Here is a 22,439-nt window from a genome sequence, read left to right as displayed (position 1 = left end):
ATACACATAGAGATACACACAGAGATACACACAGAGATACACAGAGATACACACAGACACACACACAGACACACACACAGACACACACACAGACACACACACAGAGATACACACAGAGATACACACATAGAGATACACACATAGAGATACACACAGAGATACACATAGAGATACACACAGAGATACACACATAGAGATACACACAGACACACACACAGAGATACACACAGACACACACACAGAGATACACACACAGAGATACACACAGACACACACACAGACACACACACAGAGATACACACAGACACACACACAGACACACACACAGAGATACACACAGAGATACACACATAGAGATACACACACAGAGATACACACATAGAGATACACACATAGAGATACACACAGACACACACACAGAGATACACACAGAGATACACACAGAGATACACACAGAGATACACACAGAGATACACACAGAGATACACACATAGAGATACACACATAGAGATACACACATAGATACACAGAGATACACACAGAGATACACACAGAGATACACATGGAGATATACACATAGAGATACACACAGAGATACACAGACACACACACAGAGATACACACAGAGACACACACACAGAGATACACACAGAGATACACACAGAGATACACACAGAGATACACACATAGAGATACACACAGAGATACACACATAGAGATACACACACAGAGATACACACAGAGATACACACAGAGATACACACATAGAGATACACACATAGAGATACACACATAGAGATACACACAGAGATACACACAGAGATACACAGAGATACACACATAGAGATACACACAGAGATACACAGAGAGCCACACAGAGATACACACAGAGATACACACAGAGATACACATAGAGAGATACACACAGAGATACACACAGAGATACACACAGAGATACACACATAGAGATACACACAGAGATACACACAGAGATACACACAGAGATACACATAGAGAGATACACACAGAGATACACACAGAGATACACACAGAGATACACACAGAGATACACACATAGAGATACACACAGAGATACACACGGAGATATACACACAGATACACACAAAGATACACACAGAGATACACACAGAGATACACACATAGAGATACACACAGAGATACACAGAGATACACACAGAGATACACACAGAGATCCACACACAGAGATACACACATAGAGATACACACAGAGATACACAGAGATACACACAGAGATACACACAGAGATCCACACAGAGATACACACATAGAGATACACACAGAGATACACACACAGAGATACACAGAGATACACACAGAGATACACACAGAGATCCACACAGAGATACACACAAAAAGATACACACAGAGATACACACAGAGATACACACACAGAGATACACACATAGAGATACACACATAGAGATACACACAGAGATACACAGAGATACACACAGAGATACACACAGAGATACACACAGAGATACACACATAGAGATACACACAGAGATACACACATAGAGATACACACAGAGATACACAGAGATACACACAGAGATACACACAGAGATACACACAGAGATACACACATAGAGATACACACAGAGATACACACATAGAGATACACACAGAGATACACAGAGATACACACAGAGATACACACAGAGATACACACAGAGATACACACATAGAGATACACACAGAGATACACACAGAGATACACACAGAGATACACACGGAGATATACACACAGATACACACAAAGAGATACACACAGAGATACACACACAGAGATACACACAGACACACACACAGACACACACAGAGATACACACAGAGATCCACACAGAGAGCCACACAGAGATACACACACAGATACACACACAGATACACAGATACACACAGAGATCCACACAGAGATACACACACAGACACACACAGAGATACACACAGAGATACACACAGAGATACACACATAGAGATACACACAGACACACACACAGACACACACACAGAGATACACACAGAGATCCACACAGAGATACACACAGACACACACACAGAGATCCACACAGAGATACACACAGAGATACACACAGAGATACACACAGAGATACACACATAGAGATACACACATAGATACACAGAGATACACACAGAGATCCACACAGAGATACACACAGAGATACACAGAGATACACACAGAGATCCACACAGAGATCCACACAGAGATACACACGGAGATATACACACAGATACACACAAAGAGATACACACAAAGAGATACACACAGAGATACACACAGACACACACACAGACACACACACAGAGATACACACAGAAATACACACAGAGATACACACAGAGATACACACATAGAGATACACACAGAGATACACAGAGATACACACAGAGATACACACAGACACACACACAGAGATACACACAGAGATACACACATAGAGATACACACAGAGATACACACATAGAGATACACACAGAGATACACACATAGAGATACACACAGAGATACACACAGAGATACACAGAGATACACACAGACACACACACAGACACACACAGAGATACACACAGAGATACACACAGAGATCCACACAGAGATACACACAGAGATACACACGGAGATATACACACAGATACACACAAAGAGATACACACAGAGATACACACACAGAGATACACACAGAGATACACACAGAGATACACACAGAGATACACACATAGATACACACAGAGATACACAGAGATACACACAGAGATACACACAGAGATCCACACAGAGATACACACAGAGATACACACGGAGATACACACATAGAGATACACACAGAGATACACAGAGATACACACAGAGATACACATAGAGATACACACAGAGATACACACAGAGATACACACAGAGATACACACAGAGATACACACATAGAGATACACACATAGAGATACACACAGAGATACACAGAGATACACACAGAGATACACACAGAGATACACACAGAGATACACACAGAGATACACACAGAGATACACACACAGAGATACACACAGAGATACACACATAGAGATACACACAGAGATACACACAGAGATACACACATAGAGATACACACAGAGATACACAGAGATACACACAGAGATACACACAGAGATCCACACAGAGATACACACAGAGATACACACAGAGATACACACAGACACACACACAGACACACACAGAGATACACACAGAGATCCACACACAGAGATACACACACAGACACACACACAGAGATACACACAGAGATACACACATAGAGATACACACAGAGATCCACACAGAGATACACACATAGAGATACACACACAGAGATACACACATAGAGATACACACAGAGATACACAGAGATACACACAGAGATACACACAGAGATCCACACAGAGATACACACGGAGATATACACACAGATACACACAAAGAGATACACACAGAGATACACACAGAGATACACACAGACACACACACAGACACACACAGAGATACACACAGAGATCCACACAGAGATACACACAGAGATACACACACAGATACACACAGAGATACACACACAGATACACACCGAGATACATACACAGACACACACAGATACACACAGACACATAGAGACACACATAGAGACATAGAGATACACAATGATACACACAGATACACACACAGACACACAGATACACACAGAGATACACACACATACACAGATACACACAGAGATACACACACAGACACACAGATACACACAGACACATAGAGACACACATAGAGACATAGAGATACACAGTGATACACACAGATACACACACACAGATACACACAGATACAGAGATACACACATACACAGATACACACAGAGATACACACACAGACACACAGATACACACAGACACATAGAGACAGACATAGAGACATAGAGATACACACAGACACACACACAGATACACACAGATACACACACACAGACACACACAGATACACAGAGATACCCACAGATACACACAGAGATACATAGAGATACATACACAGATACATAGATACATACAAATACACACAGACACACAGATACACACAAATACACACAGACACACACAGATACACACAGACACACACAGATACACAGACACATACAGCTACACAGAGAGGTGGTAGAGCTATCAATGTGGTGGTGGTGGTGGTGGAGCTGTGGTGGTGGTGGTGGTGGTGCAGCTATCACTGTGGTGGTGGTGGAGCTATCACTGTGGTGGTGGTGGAGCTGTGGTGGTGGTGGTGGTGCAGCTATCACTGTGGTGGTGGTGGAGCTATCACTGTGGTGGTGGTGGTGGAGCTATCACTGTGGTGGTGGTGGTGGTGCAGCTATCACTGTGGTGGTGGTGGAGCTATCACTGTGGTGGTGGTGGAGCTATCACTGTGGTGGTGGTGGAGCTATCACTGTGGTGGTGGTGGAGCTATCACTGTGGTGGTGGAGCTGTGTGGTGGTGGTGGTGGAGCTATCACTGTGGTGGTGGAGCTGTGTGGTGGTGGTGGTGGAGCTGTGTGGTGGTGGTGGTGGTGCTGTGTGGTGGTGGTGGTGGTGCTGTGTGGTGGTGGAGCTGTGTGTGGTGGTGGTGGTGGTGGTGGTGGAGCTATCACTGTGGTGGTGGAGGTGGTGGAGCGTCCCCCACCTTGATGTGAGGGATGATGCGCACGAGTCTATCACTGTGGTGGTGGAGCTGTGTGGTGGAGCTGTGGTGGTGGTGGAGCTGTGTGGTGGTGGTGGAGCTGTGTGGTGGTGGTGGTGGTGGAGCTGTGTGGTGGTGGTGGTGGTGGAGCTGTGTGGTGGTGGTGGAGCTGTGTGGTGGTGGTGGTGGTGGAGCTGTGTGGTGGTGGTGGAGCTGTGTGGTGGTGGTGGTGGTGGAGCTGTGGTGGTGGAGCTGTGGTGGTGGAGCTGTGTGGTGGTGGTGGAGCTGTGTGGTGGTGGTGGTGGTGGAGCTGTGGTGGTGGAGCTGTGGTGGTGGAGCTGTGTGGTGGTGGAGCTGTGTGGTGGTGGTGGTGGAGCTGTGTGGTGGTGGTGGTGGAGCTGTGGTGGTGGAGCTGTGGTGGTGGAGCTGTGTGGTGGTGGAGCTGTGTGGTGGTGGTGGTGGAGCTGTGTGGTGGTGGTGGTGGAGCTGTGGTGGTGGAGCTGTGGTGGTGGAGCTGTGTGGTGGTGGAGCTGTGTGGTGGTGGTGGTGGAGCTGTGTGGTGGTGGTGGTGGAGCTGTGGTGGTGGAGCTGTGGTGGTGGAGCTGTGGTGGTGGTGGAGCTGTGTGGTGGTGGTGGTGGTGGAGCTGTGGTGGTGGAGCTGTGGTGGTGGAGCTGTGTGGTGGTGCTGTGTGGTGGTGGTGGTGGTGGAGCTGTGTGGTGGTGGTGGAGCTGTGTGGTGGAGCTGTGTGGTGGTGGAGCTGTGTGGTGGTGGTGGTGGTGGAGCTGTGGTGGTGGTGGTGGTGGAGCTGTGTGGTGGTGGTGGAGCTGTGTGGTGGAGCTGTGGTGGTGGTGGAGCTGTGTGGTGGTGGAGCTGTGTGGTGGAGGAGGTGGAGTGTCCCCCACCTTGATGTGAGGGATGATGCGCACGAGTTTATCACTGTGGTGGTGGTGGAGCTATCACTGTGGTGGAGCTGTGTGTTGGTGGTGGAGCTATGTGGTGATGGAGGTGGTGGAGCTGTGTGGTGGTGGTGGTGGAGCTGTGTGGTGGTGGTGGAGCTGTGTGGTGGAGCTATCACTGTGGTGGTGGAGCTGTGTGGTGGAGCTATCACTGTGGTGGTGGAGCTGTGTGGTGGAGCTATCACTGTGGTGGTGGAGCTGTGTGGTGGTGGTGGAGCTGTGTGGTGGAGCTGTGGTGGTGGAGCTGTGGTGGTGGAGCTGGTGGAGTGTCCCCCACCTTGATGTGGGGGATGATGTGAACGAGTCTATCACTGTGGTGGAGGTGGTGTAGCTGTGTGGTGGTGGTGGAGCTGTGTGGTGGTGGTGGAGCTATCACTGTGGAGGAGGTGGAGCTGTGTGGTGGAGGAGGTGGAGCTGTGGTGGTGGAGCTGTGTGGTGGTGGTGGAGCTGTGTGGTGGAGCTATCACTGTGGTGGTGGTGGAGCTATCACTGTGGTGGAGCTGTGGTGGAGCTGTGTGGTGGAGCTGTGGTGGTGGAGCTGTGTGGTGGAGCTGTGTGGTGGAGCTGTGGTGGTGGAGTGTCCCCCACCTTGATGTGAGGGATGATGCGCACGAGTCTGAGGACGATGAGGAGGTTGACGATGCGAACGATCTCCCACAGTGAGAGGGACCCACGCACCTCGGGGTTCCTGAAGCACGCGGGGGGAGGGGCCGTGGGGGGGGGGGAGGGGCCGTGGGGGGGGGGAGGGGCCGTGGGGGGGGGGCGGTGGGGGGGGCGGTAGCGGGGGAGGGGCCGTGGGAGGGGAGGGGCCGTGGGGGGGGAGGGGCCGTGGGGTGGGGAGGGGCCAGTGGGGGGAGGTGCCGGTGGGGGAGGGGCCGTGGGGGGGGAGGGGCCGTGGGGGGGGCGGTGGGGGAGGGGCCGTGGGGGGGGGGAGGCGCCAGTGGGGGGAGGCACCGGTGGGGGAGGGGCCGTGGGGGGGGGGAGGGGCGGTGGGGGGGGCGGTAGGGGGAGGGGATGGTGAGGGGGGGAGGGGCCGGTGGGGGGGAGGGGCCCGTGGGGGGGGAGGGGCCGTGGGGGGGGGATGGTGAGGGGGGGAGGCGCGGTGGGGGGGGGGAGGGGCCGTGGGGGGGGCGGTGGGGGGGGCGGTGGGGGGGAGGGGATGGTGAGGGGGGGAGGGGCCCGTCGGGGGGGAGGGGATGGTTAGGGGGAGGAGGCGCCGGTGGTGGGGGAGGGGGGGTCATCGGGTTCGAGAGGTCACGTGGAGGTCAAACCAAATATTCTTTCGGTAAAAGTGACGACGATTGAAACATTTAAAACGCGGACAAAATAAATAAAAAAATAACGCCGACAAAATGTAAATAATGTCGACTGTAGCCTGCTTCTTAACCTCGGTGAGCGTGCTTTCATTATTTTTTTTATTATTATTCTTCAATATTCGTGACAGCACAATTCCTGCAGTTGCGGAAAGTTTTAAGTGACACATTTTTCGCTTCAAAAGTCAAACCGAATGTTCGTTTTATTATTTGTGTGACTCGAGCAGAGATGAGGTGAGATGATGAGGCGATGAGGAGGTCCCCCTTACCAGCCTGGGTGTGGGAAGCCGTAGACAGACACACAGACGATCTCCACCACCTGCAACATCATCGCCATCATCATCACCATCATCATCATCACCACCATCATCATCATCAGCACCATCAGCACCACCATCATCACCACCATCATCACCATCACCATCAGCACCATCATCATCAGCACCATCAGCACCACCATCATCACCACCATCATCACCATCACCATCAGCACCATCAGCACCATCATCATCAGCACCATCACCACCATCATCACCATCAGCACCACCTTCGCCACAACCCTCACCACCACCCTCGCCACCACCACCACCACGCTCACCACCACGCTCACCACCACCACGCTCACCACCACCACCCTCACCACCACCCTCACCACCACGCTCACCACCACCCTCACCACCACGCTCACCACCACCCTCACCACCACGCTCACCACCACCCTCGCCACCACCCTCACCACCACGCTCACCACCACGCTCACCACCACCCTCACCACTACGCTCACCACCACCTTCGCCACCACCACGCTCACCACCACCCTCGCCACCACGCTCACCACCACACTCACCACCACGCTCACCACCACGCTCACCACCACGCTCACCACCACACTCACCACCACCTTCGCCACCACCCTCACAACCACCCTCGCCACCACGCTCACCACCACCACCTTCGCCACCACCCTCACAACCACCCTCACCACCACGCTCACCACCACGCTCACCACCACCCTCACCACTACGCTCACCACCACGCTCACCACCACCCTCACCACCACGCTCACCACCACGCTCACCACCACGCTCACCACCACCCTCACTACCACGCTCACCACCACCCTCACCACCACGCTCACCACCACCCTCACCACCACGCTCACCACCACGCTCACCACCACGCTCACCACCACGCTCACCACCACCCTCACTACCACGCTCACCACCACCCTCACCACGCTCACCACCACCACCCTCACCACCACCACCTTCGCCACCACCCTCGCCACCACGCTCACCACCACCACGCTCACCACCACCACCCTCACCACCACCACGCTCACCACCACCACGCTCACCACCACCACCCTCACCACCACCACGCTCACCACCACCACTCTCAGCACCACCACGCTCACCACCACCACGCTCACCACCACGCTCACCACCACCCTCGCCACCACGCTCACCACCACCACGCTCACCACCACCACCCTCACCACCACCACGCTCACCACCACCACTCTCAGCACCACCACGCTCACCACCACCACGCTCACCACCACGCTCACCACCACCCTCGCCACCACGCTCACCACCACCACGTTCACCACCCTCACCACCACGCTCACCACCACCAGCACCCTCACCACCACCACGCTCACCACCCTCACCACCACGCTCACCACCACCACCACCACTCTCAGCACCACCACGCTCACCACCCTCGCCACCACGCTCACCACCACCACCACCACTCTCAGCACCACCACGCTCACCACCCTCGCCACCACGCTCACCACCACGCTCACCACCCTCACCACCACGCTCACCACCACCAGCACCCTCACCACCACCACGCTCACCACCCTCGCCACCACGCTCACCACCACCACCACCACTCTCAGCACCACCACGCTCACCACCCTCGCCACCACGCTCACCACCACCACCACCACTCTCAGCACCACCACGCTCACCACCCTCGCCACCACGCTCACCACCACCACCACCACTCTCAGCACCACCACGCTCACCACCCTCGCCACCACGCTCACCACCACGCTCACCACCCTCACCACCACCACCACCAGCACGCTCACCACAAGACAAAGGGTAAAGGCTCCGTCCATTGCGTTGCTGGTGGAGGTGGTGAACGACCTCCAGCCCAGAGCCAGGAGCTTGAGCAACTGCTCCAGCAGATAGTAGGCAATGAAGGAGCAGTTCATTACCTACACACAAACACACACACAGTGACACACACACAGTGACACACACATAGTGATACACACACAGTGACACACACACAGTGACACACACAGTGACACACACAGTGATACACACACAGTGACACACACATAGTGATACACACACAGTGACACACACACAGTGACACACACACACAGTGACACACACACAGTGACACACACACAGTGATACACACAGTGACACACACACACACACAGTGACACACACACACAGTGACACACACACACAGTGACACACACACAGTGATACACACACAGTGACACACGCAGTGACACACACAGTGACACACACAGTGACACACACACAGTGACACACACACAGTGACACACACACAGTGACACACACAGTGACACACACACAGTGACACACACACACAAACACACACAGTGACACACACAGTGATACACACACAGACACAGTGACACACACACAGTGATACACACACAGTGATACACACACAGTGACACACACACAGTGACACACACACACAGTGATACACACACACAGTGACACACACAGTGATACACACACAGTGACACACACACAGTGACACACACACACAAACACACACAGTGACACACACACACACACAGTGATACACACACAGACACAGTGACACACACACAGTGATACACACACAGTGATACACACACAGTGACACACACACAGTGACACACACACAGTGACACACACACACAGTGATACACACACACAGTGACACACACAGTGATACACACACAGTGACACACACACAGTGATACACACACATACAGTGAAAACACACACAGTGATACACACACAGTGATACACACACACACACACACAGTGATACACACACACAGTGATACACACAAACACACACAGTGATACACACACAGTGATACACACGGTGATACACACACACAGTGATACACACAAACACACACAGTGATACACACACACACGGTGATACAATCCTGCGGAACCCGTCCAATGGTCCAGACTGTTGTTATGATCTCATATAGGGCAGTCAGTGCACAAACGCCACCCTCCCTCAGCATTTCGCTTGGGAGATCATCTCTGCCCGGTGCCTTTCCTGGTCTCAAACTCCGGATCGCCTTCAGTACTTCCCCAACAGATGGCACCGCAGCCAGCCACTCACAGGGGGTGACTTCTTCCAATATTTGAGGCACTGCAGCCTCAGCAGGGTCATCCCCACTTTGTGCCACGATGTTATCCTGGCTGAGGGATTTCCCCTCCCCCAGGATCTCACAGAAATGCTCAGCAAATCTGCAAAACTGTTCCTGGGGGGTCGAAGATTGAATCACCGTTTTTTCCTCTGATGGTAATAGGTGTGGCGCTACAGGTTACTTTCTTGATGGAGTTAAATCTTTCCAATCGTGCACCAAAAGCAGCCATTGCTGCTTCGGGTGCATGATCAGGAGGAGTGGGGGACGATGCCAACCCCAGCCGCAAGCGATGATGAAATTCTCGCTTGCAACTTTCATCAGCTAGCTGAGACCAGGCCACTCTCTGAGTTTGATTGTGATCCTGGGTGTACACCCACCACCGGAGTGGAAGAATGTCAGGCGCATCTTACAGATGACTAGTCGAAGGTCAGAGGGCAGATCAGCTCCACGGTAGGTCCTGGTGTCAAGGACATAGGCTCGCATCCACTGGTCCGTCACTATGTAGTCCAGCAGATGTTCTTGCTTGGACCCGGCGTGCATCCATGATGCTGTGTGGATGCGCCGATGCCGGCACAGCGTGTTGGTAATTACAAGCCCATGGGCTGCACAAAAATCTAGCAGCCTCCTACCGTTGTTATTGAGCTGATCTGGCCCATGTCTTCCAATCATTCCAGACCAGGTGCTAGCATCATGACCAACTCGGGCATTGAAGTCACCCAACAAGATGACTATCCCGAGGGGCCACTTTAGCCAGCACCTGTGACAGGAAGTCATAGAAGGCATCTGACTCATCGGCCTTGCCTGCATCCCTCCACGGATGTTCATCTTCGGTGGGGGCATAAGTAACCACGACCACCAATCCTCGCCTCCGATTGATGGGAAGGCGAGCCCAAAGTAGCCTGGGGCTTACAGCTTCCCACACCTCACCACCATGCTCCCACGCCCCCTTCATTCTTTTGTTCAGAAGAAGAGCCACTCCCTGTTGTTTGGCAGTCTGCTGCCCCAAGTAGAGGACTGTCCACCCCTCATGGTGGCAGGAGCCAGAACCGATCCACCGGACCTCCTGAACACCACAGAGATCCAGGCGGTACCAGTCCAGCTCCCGTCAGAGGAGTGGCAGCCTCTCCTCCGCAGTGAGCGTTCGAACATTCCACGTGGCCACACGCAGTGGCTTTTTGCTTCTTCCGGAGGAACCCCGAGGGTAAGGATTCAGTCTCCTGGCTCCGCCAAATGGGGTTTGGCCAGAATACGTCAGGAACGGCTGTTCCCCCCGGGGCCTCCGGCAAAAGCTTCGCTTGATATTTTTCTCATGGTAATTCATCTGAAGGTGGTGGAGGGGTCACCAGACCCTTGCACTCCGTCTAGAGCCTCCATTTGGCCGCTGTGGAGGCTACAAACGCCCCAATCGAAATTGGCCCTCACCCCCCACGGCACTGCTCACCACAGCGTTGCCGTCCGGCACCAACGAGGAGGTATATACAGTGAGGGAAAAAAAAGTATTTGATCCCCTGCTGATTTTGTACGTTTGCCCACTGACAAAGAAATGATCAGTCTATAATTTTAATGGTAGGTTTATTTGAACAGTGAGAGACAGAATAACAACAAGAAAATCCAGAAAAACGCATGTCAAAAATGTTATAAATTGATTTGCATTTTAATGAGGGAAATAAGTATTTGACCCCCTCTCAATCAGAAAGATTACTGGATCCCAGGTGTCTTTTATACAGGTAACGAGCAGAGATTAGGAGCACACTCTTCAAGGGAGTGCTCCTAATCTCAGCTTGTTACCTGTATAAAAGACACCTGTCCACAGAAGCAATCAATCAATCAGATTCCAAACTCTCCACCATGGCCAAGACCAAAGGGCTCTCCAAGGATGTCAGGGACAAGATTGTAGACCTACACAAGGCTGGAATGGGCTACACGACCATTGCCAAGCAGCTTGGTGAGAAGGTGACAACAGTTGGTGCGATTATTCGCAAATGGAAGAAACACAAAATAACTGTCAATCTCCCTCAGCCTGGGGCTCCATGCAAGATCTCACCTCGTGGAGTTGCAATGATCATGAGAATGGTGAGGAATCAGCCCAGAACTACACGGGAGGATCTTGTCAATGATCTCAAGGCAGCAGGGACCACAGTCACCAAGAAAACAATTGGTAACACACTACGCCGTGAAGGACTGAAATCCTGCAGCGCCCGCAAGGTCCCCCTGCTCAAGAAAGCACATATACATGCCCGTCTGAAGTTTGCCAATGAACATCTGAATGATTCAGAGGACAATTGGGTGAAAGTGTTGTGGTCAGATGAGACCAAACTGGAGCTCTCGTTGGCATCAACTCAACTCGCCGTGTTTGGAGGAGGAGGAATGCTGCCTATGACCCCAAAAACACCATCCCCACCGTCAAACATGGAGGTGGAAACATTATGCTTTGGGGGTGTTTTTCTGCTAAGGGGACAGGACAACTTCACCGCATCAAAGGGACGATGGACGGGGCCATGTACCGTCAAATCTTGGGTGAGAACCTCCTTCCCTCAGCCAGGGCATTGAAAATGGGTCGTGGATGGGTATTCCAGCATGACAATGACCCAAAACACACGGCCAAGGCAACAAAGGAGTGGCTCAAGAAGAATCACATTAAGGTCCTGGAGTGGCCTAGCCAGTCTCCAGACCTTAATCCCATAGAAAATCTGTGGAGGGAGCTGAAGGTTCGAGTTGCCAAACGTCAGCCTCGAAACTTTAATGACTTGGAGAAGATCTGCAAAGAGGAGTGGGACAAAATCCCTCCTGAGATGTGTGCAAACCTGGTGGCCAACTACAAGAAACGTCTGACCTCTGTGATTGCCAACAAGGGTGTTGCCACCAAGTACTAAGTCATGTTTTGCAGAGGGGTCAAATACTTATTTCCCTCATTAAAATGCAAATCAATTTATAACATTTTTGACATGCGTTTTTCTGGATGTTTTGTTGTTATTCTGTCTCTCACTGTTCAAATAAACCTACCATTAAAATTATAGACTGATCATTTCTTTGTCAGAGGGCAAACGTACAAAATCAGCAGGGGATCAAATACTTTTTTACATCACCGTACATACACACAGTTACACACAGAGATACACACAGACACACACAGTGATACGTACAGACACACAGATACACACAGATACATACACACAGTGATACACACAGACACACAGTGATACAAACAGACACACACAGTGATACACACAGACACATACAGTGATACACACAGACACACACAGTGATACACACAGATACACACAGTGATACACACAGATACACACAGTGATACACACAGATACACACAGTGATACACACAGATACACACAGTGATACACACAGACACACACAGTGATACATACAGACACACAGATACACACAGACACACACAGACACGCAGACACACAGATACACACAGATACACACAGATACACACAGTGATACATACAGACACACACAGATGCACACAGATACACACATAGATACACACAGATACACACACAGATACACACAGAGATACATACAGACACACACAGATACACACACAGATACACACAGACACACACAGATACACACAGTGATACATGCAGACACACACAGATACACACACAGATACACACAGACACACACAGATACACACAGTGATACATGCAGACACACACAGATACACACAGACACACACAGATACACACAGTGATACATGCAGACACACACAGATACACACACAGATACACACAGACACACACAGATACACACAGTGATACATGCAGACACACACAGATACACACAGACACACACAGATACACACAGTGATACATGCAGACACACACAGATACACACACAGATACACACAGACACACACAGATACACACAGTGATACATGCAGACACACACAGATACACACAGACACACACAGATACACACAGTGATACATGCAGACACACACAGATACACACACAGATACACACAGACACACACAGATACACACAGTGATACATGCAGACACACACAGATACACACAGACACACACAGATACACACAGTGATACATGCAGACACACACAGATACACACACAGATACACACAGACACACACAGATACACACAGTGATACATGCAGACACACACAGATACACACAGACACACACAGATACACACAGTGATACATGCAGACACACACAGATACACACACAGATACACACAGACACACACAGATACACACAGTGATACATGCAGACACACACAGATACACACACAGATACACACAGACACACACAGATACACACAGTGATACATGCAGACACACACAGATACACACACAGATACACACAGACACACACAGATACACACAGTGATACATGCAGACACACACAGATACACACACAGATACACATTATCATCAGCCCATCTCTTGTCCAGCCCCAATCACCCACCCACTCCCTCACCCACCCCCTCACTCACCCCCTCACCCACCCCCTCACCATCCCCCTCACCCACCCCCTCATCCACCATCCCCCTCACCCACTCCCTCACTCACCATCCCCCTCACCCACCCCCCCCACCCACCCACCCCACCGTGAACCCCCCCCCCCCCCTGTGTGGTGAGAGTTGGGTGCTCACCCCCAGGAAGTAGTCGTCCCTCTTGTCCGGAGCCTTGCGAGCGTCGATCGCCAACTCCACCTGAGCAGGGCGAGGATTCCCCAGCCACACACACAGCCAACCACCCAGCCACACAGCCACACAGCCACACACCCAGCCACACACACACCCAGCCACCCAGCCACCCAGCCACACAGCCACACACCCAGCCACACACACACCCAACCACCCAGCCACACAGCCACACAGCCACACACCCAGCCACACACACACCCAGCCACCCAGCCACCCAGCCACACAGCCACACACCCAGCCACACACACACCCAGCCACCCAGCCACCCAGCCACACACCCAGCCACACACAAACACCCAGCCACACACCCAGCCACACACACAGCCACCCAACCACACACCCAACCACCCAGCCACACAGCCACACAGCCACACACCCAGCCACACACACACCCAGCCACCCAGCCACCCAGCCACACAGCCACACACCCAGCCACACACACACCCAGCCACCCAGCCACACACACACCCAGCCACCCAGCCACCCAGCCACACAGCCACACACCCAGCCACACACACACCCAGCCACCCAGCCACCCAGCCACCCAGCCACACAGCCACACACCCAGCCACACACACACCCAGCCACCCAGCCACCCAGCCACACAGCCACACAGCCACACACCCAGCCACACACACACCCAGCCACCCAGCCACCCAGCCACCCAGCCACCCAGCCACACACACAAACACCCAGCCACCCAGCCACCCAGCCACACACCCAGCCACACACACACCCAGCCACCCAGCCACACACACAAACACCCAGCCACCCAGCCACCCAGCCAGACACCCAGCCAGACACCCAGCCACACACAAAAACACACACTCAGCCACCCAGCCACACACCCAGCCACACACCCAGCCACACACCCAGCCACACACCCAGCCACACACAAACACACAGCCACACAGCCACACACCCAGCCACACACACAGCCACCCAGCCACACACCCAGCCACCCAACCACCCAGCCACCCAGCCACACAGCCACACACCCAGCCACACACACAAACACCCAGCCACACACAAACACCCAGCCACACACCCAGCCACACACACAAACACACAGCCACACAGCCACACACCCAGCCACACACACACCCAGCCACCCAGCCACACACACAAACACCCAGCCACACACACAAACACCCAGCCACACACACAAACACCCAGCCACACACACAAACACCCAGCCACACACAAACACCCAGCCACACACCCAGCCACACACAAACACCCAGCCACACACAAACACCCAGCCACACACCCAGCCACACACACAAACACACAGCCACACAGCCACACACCCAGCCACACACCCAGCCACACACACAAACACCCAGCCACACACAAACACCCAGCCACACACCCAGCCACACACACAAACACACAGCCACACAGCCACACACCCAGCCACACACCCAGCCACACACACAAACACACAGCCACACACACAGCCACACACCCAGCCACACAAACACACAGCCACCCAGCCACACACAAACACCCAGCCACACACACAAACACCCAGCCACACACCCAGCCACACACCCAGCCACCCAGCCCACATACACAAACACACAGCCACCCAGCCACACACCCAGCCACCCAACCACCCAGCCACCCAGCCACACAGCCACACACCCAGCCACATACACACCCAGCCACCCAGCCACCCAGCCACCCAGCCACACACACAGCCACCCAGCTCACACACACAGCCCACACACAAACACCCAGCCACACATAAACCCAGCCACACACCCAGCCACACACCCAGCCACACACACACACAGCCACCCAGCTCACACACACAAACACCCAGCCACCCAGCCACCCAGCCACACACCCAGCCACACACCCAGCCACACACACAAACACACAGCCACCCAGCCACCCAGCCACACACACAAACACACACACACCCAGCCACCCAGCCACACACCCAGCCACACACACACCCAGCCACCCAGCCACACACACAAACACCCAGCCACCCAGCCACCCAGCCACACACCCAGCCACACACCCAGCCACCCAGCCCACACACACAAACACACAGCCACCCAGCCACCCAGCCACACACCCAGCCACACACCCAGCCACACACCCAGCCACACACACACCCAGCCACACACACACCCAGCCACACACACACCCAGCCACACACACAGCCACCCAGCCCACACACACAAACACACACCCAGCCACACACACACCCAGCCATACACACAGCCACCCAGCTCACACACACAAACACAGCCACCCAGCCACACACCCAGCCACACACCCAGCCACACACACACCCAGCCACACACACAGCCACCCAGCCACACACACAGCCACCCAGCCCACACACACAAACACACACCCAGCCACACACACACCCAGCCACACACACACCCAGCCACACACACACCCAGCCACACACACAGCCACACAGCCCACACACACAAACACACACAGCCACCCAGCCACCCAGCCACCCAGCCACACACCCAGCCACACACCCAGCCACACACCCAGCCACACACACAAACACACACAGCCACCCAGCCACACACACAAACACACAAACACACAGCCCACACACCCAGCCACACGCACAGCCACCCAGCCACACACCCAGCCACCCAGCTCACACACACAAACACACACAGCCACCCAGCCACACACCCAGCCACACACACAGCCACCCAGCCCACACACACAAACACACACAGCCACCCAGCCACCCAGCCACCCAGCCACACACCCAGCCACCCAGCCCACACACACAAACACCCAGCCACACACCCAGCCACACACCCAGCCACACACCCAGCCACACACACACCCAGCCACCCAGCCACACACCCAGCCAACACACAGCCACCCAGCCCACACACACACCCACCCAGCCACCCAGCCACACACCCAGCCACCCAGCCACACAGCCACACAGCCACCCAGCCCGCACACACAAACACACAAACACAACGCGTAGCCCTTCAACACACCGCAGGATGACGGTGGCTGTTCGTAGTAGCGAGCGGCGAGCGGCGACAGCGGCCAAAGTGAAGGCGACCGGGCGCTGTGGCAAGGTGGGGGAGTGTGGGGGGGGGGGGGAGGGGATGGTGGGGGGGGGGATGGTGGGGGGGGGGATGGTGGGGGGGCCGGCGGCTACCCCGGCACCGGCCCCGGCACGGGCACCGGGCCACCTCCGCCATGCAACCGCCCACCGCTAACGTGTCAGCTACGTCGCCTTCTCGGCTCTTTCGGTACGGTCACGGGGGAAGGGGGGAACGGTGACGTAATAAAAAAAAACTTAAAACATCGCGAGATTAATCGAAATGTAATTTTTTTTTTTTTAAAGGGAGCTACTTCCGTTGTGGGAGTCCGCTTAGGTCAGGGGCTGGGGAAACTTGCCGGGCCCGTGGAATCATTTGGCCTCCGTGGCCCTGGCCAAGGGCAACCGGAATTTTTAATGAATCTAGGAGAGCAAAGCGTGGAAAAGCGGTCTGCGGGCGTCGCCGGCCAAACATCATCACCGCACTCCTCGCCGAGGAGGAGGAGGATGAGGATGAGGAGGAGGATGACGATGAGGAGGATGAGGAGGAGGAGGATGAGGAGGAGGATGAGGAGGAGGATGAGGATGAGGAGGAGGATGAGGATGAGGAGGAGGATGAGGATGAGGAGGAGGATCAGGATGAGGAGGAGGATGAGGATGAGGATGAGGAGGAGGATGAGGAGGATGAGGACGAGGAGAAGGAGGATCAGGATGAGGAGGAGGATGAGGATGATGAGGATGAGGATGAGGAGGAGGATGAGGAGGAGGATGAGGAGGATGAGGATGAGGATAAGGAGGAGGATGAGGAAGAGGAGGATGAGGATGAGGAGGATGAGGAGGAGAAGGAGGATCAGGATGAGGAGGAGGATGAGCATGAGGAGGAGTTGCCAGCCCATCGCAATTAGGGGGCGAGCGAATCAAATGTTGGACGAAAATATATAACGGGCAAAAACCTTTTTTTTGACAATAGGGGGTTTTTCTCTCTCTCTCGCCTTTTTTTTGCCCCGCCGGCAAAACTGGAACTATTTTTTTGACGAGGATTCATGTCTGCTGCATTAACCACAGTACCTGCGGTCAAAATGCAAACAAAATACAACCTACCGTGATAATATATAAACGTGGCATTGTCCTTGAAACTGATTGGTCCACAGCAAGGGACGGCTTTCTTTTGAGCCTCGACCCAATTGGTGCTCGGCCACGTGACGTCAAAAGACGTCACACAGCTCAGAGACAATGCCGCTATCAAAGTAATGAGGCGCTCGGGGTGAGCATCTACATCATCATTAGACCCCCTTTGTCAGTACCAAAATATAAGAATAATAGGGTTTTTCCCCTTTTTTCTAGCAACAAAACTGAAACCTTTTTAACAAGGATTCATATCTACTGCATTAACCACAGTACCTGCGGTCAAAATGCAAACAAACAACATACTATGAAAATATAAACGTGGCATTGTCCTTGAAACTGATTGGTCCACAGCAAGGGACGGCTTTCTTTCGAGCCTCGACCCAATTGGTGCTCGGCCACGTGACGTCAAAAGACGTCACACAGCTCAGAGACAATGCCGCTATCAAAGTAATGAGGCGCTCGGGGTGAACATCTACATCATCATTAGACCTCCTTAAAAGTACCAAAATATAATAATAATAGGGTTTTCCCCTTTTTTCTGGCAACAAAACGGAAACCTTTTTAACAAGGATTCATATCTACTGCATTAACCACAATACCTGCAGTCAAAATGCAAACAAACAACATACTATGAAAATATAAACGTGGCATTGTCTTTGAAACTGATTGGTCCACACCAAGGGACGGCTTTCTTTTGAGCCTCGACCCAATTGGTGCTCGGCCACGTGACGTCAAAAGACGTCACACAGCTCAGAGACAATGCCGCTATCAAAGTAATGAGGCGCTCGGGGTGAGCATCTACATCATCATTAGACCCCCTTTGTCAGTACCAAAATATAAGAATAATAATAGGGTTTTTCCCCTTTTTTCTAGCAACAAAACTGAAACCTTTTTAACAAGGATTCATATCTACTGCATTAACCACAATACCTGCAGTCAAAATGCAAACAAAAAACATACTATGATAATATAAACGTGGCATTGTCCTTGAAACTGATTGGTCCACAGCAAGGGACGGCTTTCTTTTGAGCCTCGACCCAATTGGTGCTCGGCCACGTGACGTCAAAAGACGTCACACAGCTCAGAGACAATGCCGCTATCAAAGTAATGAGGCGCTCGGGGTGAGCATCTACATCATCATTAGACCCCCTTTGTCAGTACCAAAATATAAGTATAATAGGGTTTTTCCCCTTTTTTCTAGCAACAAAACTGAAACCTTTTTAACAAGGATTCATATCTACTGCATTAACCACAGTACCTGCGGTCAAAATGCAAACAAACAACATACTATGAAAATATAAACGTGGCATTGTCCTTGAAACTGATTGGTCCACAGCAAGGGACGGCTTTCTTTCGAGCCTCGACCCAATTGGTGCTCGGCCACGTGACGTCAAAAGACGTCACACAGCTCAGAGACAATGCCGCTATCAAAGTAATGAGGCGCTCGGGGTGAACATCTACATCATCATTAGACCTCCTTAAAAGTACCAAAATATAATAATAATAGGGTTTTCCCCTTTTTTCTGGCAACAAAACGGAAACCTTTTTAACAAGGATTCATATCTACTGCATTAACCACAATACCTGCAGTCAAAATGCAAACAAACAACATACTATGAAAATATAAACGTGGCATTGTCTTTGAAACTGATTGGTCCACACCAAGGGACGGCTTTCTTTTGAGCCTCGACCCAATTGGTGCTCGGCCACGTGACGTCAAAAGACGTCACACAGCTCAGAGACAATGCCGCTATCAAAGTAATGAGGCGCTCGGGGTGAGCATCTACATCATCATTAGACCTCCTTAAAAGTACCAAAATGTAATAATAGGGTTTTTCCCCTTTTTTCTGGCAACAAAACGGAAACCTTTTTAACAAGGATTCATATCTACTGCATTAACCACAATACCTGCAGTCAAAATGCAAACAATAAACATACTATGATAATATAAACGTGGCATTGTCCTTGAAACTGATTGGTCCACAGCAAGGGACGGCTTTCTTTTGAGCCTCTACCCAATTGGTGCTCGACACAGCTCAGAGACAATGCTGCTATCAAAGTAATGAGGGCTCGGGGTGAGCATCTAAAATGTTGAAGTTGATGAGTTCGTATGGCCCACGAATGATGTTATGTAAATATCCGAATGGCACTTGACAGAAACACAGGTTCCTCCACCCCTGGCCTGGAGTGAGGCCCGGGACCGGTTCAGGTTAATCGTCCCAACGGCGTTGATGGCCGTGAGAAGGAATCGAGTTTGTGGCGCAGCGTGGCACTGTGTGTGTCACTGTGTGTGTCACTGTGTGTGTGTGTCACTGTGTGTGTCACTGTGTGTGTCACAGTGTGTGTGTGTCACTGTGTGTGTCACTGTGTGTGTGTCACTGTGTGTGTGTCACTGTGTGTGTGTGTCACTGTGTGTGTGTGTGTGTGTCACTGTGTGTGTGTCACTGTGTGTGTGTTTCACTGTGTGTCACTGTGTGTGTCACAGTGTGTGTGTGTCACTGTGTGTGTCACTGTGTGTGTGTATCACTGTGTGTGTGTCACTGTGTGTGTGTCACTGTGTGTGTATCACTGTGTGTGTGCCACTGTGTGTGTGTCACTGTGTGTGTGTGTCACTGTGTGTGTGTGTGTGTCACTGTGTGTGTGTCACTGTGTGTGTGTTTCACTGTGTGTGTGTGTCACTGTGTGTGTCACTGTGTGTGTGTGTCACTGTGTGTGTGTCACTGTGTGTGTGTGTGTGGCAGCGGGCAGAGATGATCTCCCAAGCGAAATGCTGAGGGAGGGTGGCGTTTGTGCACAGACTGCCCTATATGACATCATAACAACAGTCTGGACCACTGGACGGGTTCCGCAGGATTGGAAGGATGCCCTGGTGGTCCCCCTTTTTAAGAAGGGGGACCGCACAGACTGTAACAACTACAGGGGCATCTCACTCCTCAGTGTGCCGGGAAAGGTCCTGGCAAGGATTATTCAGCATCGCCTTGCCAGGCACGCTGAGGAGAGGCTTGCGGAGCCCCAATGCGGTTTCAGGAAAGGGCGGTCCTGCACAGATGCCATATTTTCTGTCCGTCTGCTACAGCAGAGGTGTAGGGAATTCCAACAAGACCTACATCTCTG

General features: G+C 52.4%; 1 protein-coding gene across 1 annotated transcript in view; it reads right to left on the bottom strand.

Moving 5' to 3' along the window:
• The window catches only part of LOC116958596 (two pore channel protein 2-like), a 111,086-nt gene that overhangs the window by 25,858 nt on the left and 62,789 nt on the right, over positions 1-22,439 (bottom strand). The window contains exons 17-20 of the mRNA XM_076057284.1: positions 15,092-15,151; positions 9,118-9,246; positions 7,286-7,335; positions 6,292-6,391 (exon numbers count right to left, since the gene is read on the bottom strand). Coding sequence (XP_075913399.1) covers positions 6,292-6,391; positions 7,286-7,335; positions 9,118-9,246; positions 15,092-15,151 — 339 coding nt within the window. The remainder of the gene's footprint in view (positions 1-6,291; positions 6,392-7,285; positions 7,336-9,117; positions 9,247-15,091; positions 15,152-22,439) is intronic.

Source organism: Petromyzon marinus, chromosome 80 (genome assembly GCF_048934315.1).
Source record: "Petromyzon marinus isolate PM22_M1 ecotype Great Lakes invasive population chromosome 80, UKy_Petmar_22M1.pri1.0, whole genome shotgun sequence".
NCBI lineage: Eukaryota > Metazoa > Chordata > Hyperoartia > Petromyzontiformes > Petromyzontidae > Petromyzon > Petromyzon marinus.
This window is presented reverse-complemented; position numbering and strand designations above follow the sequence as displayed.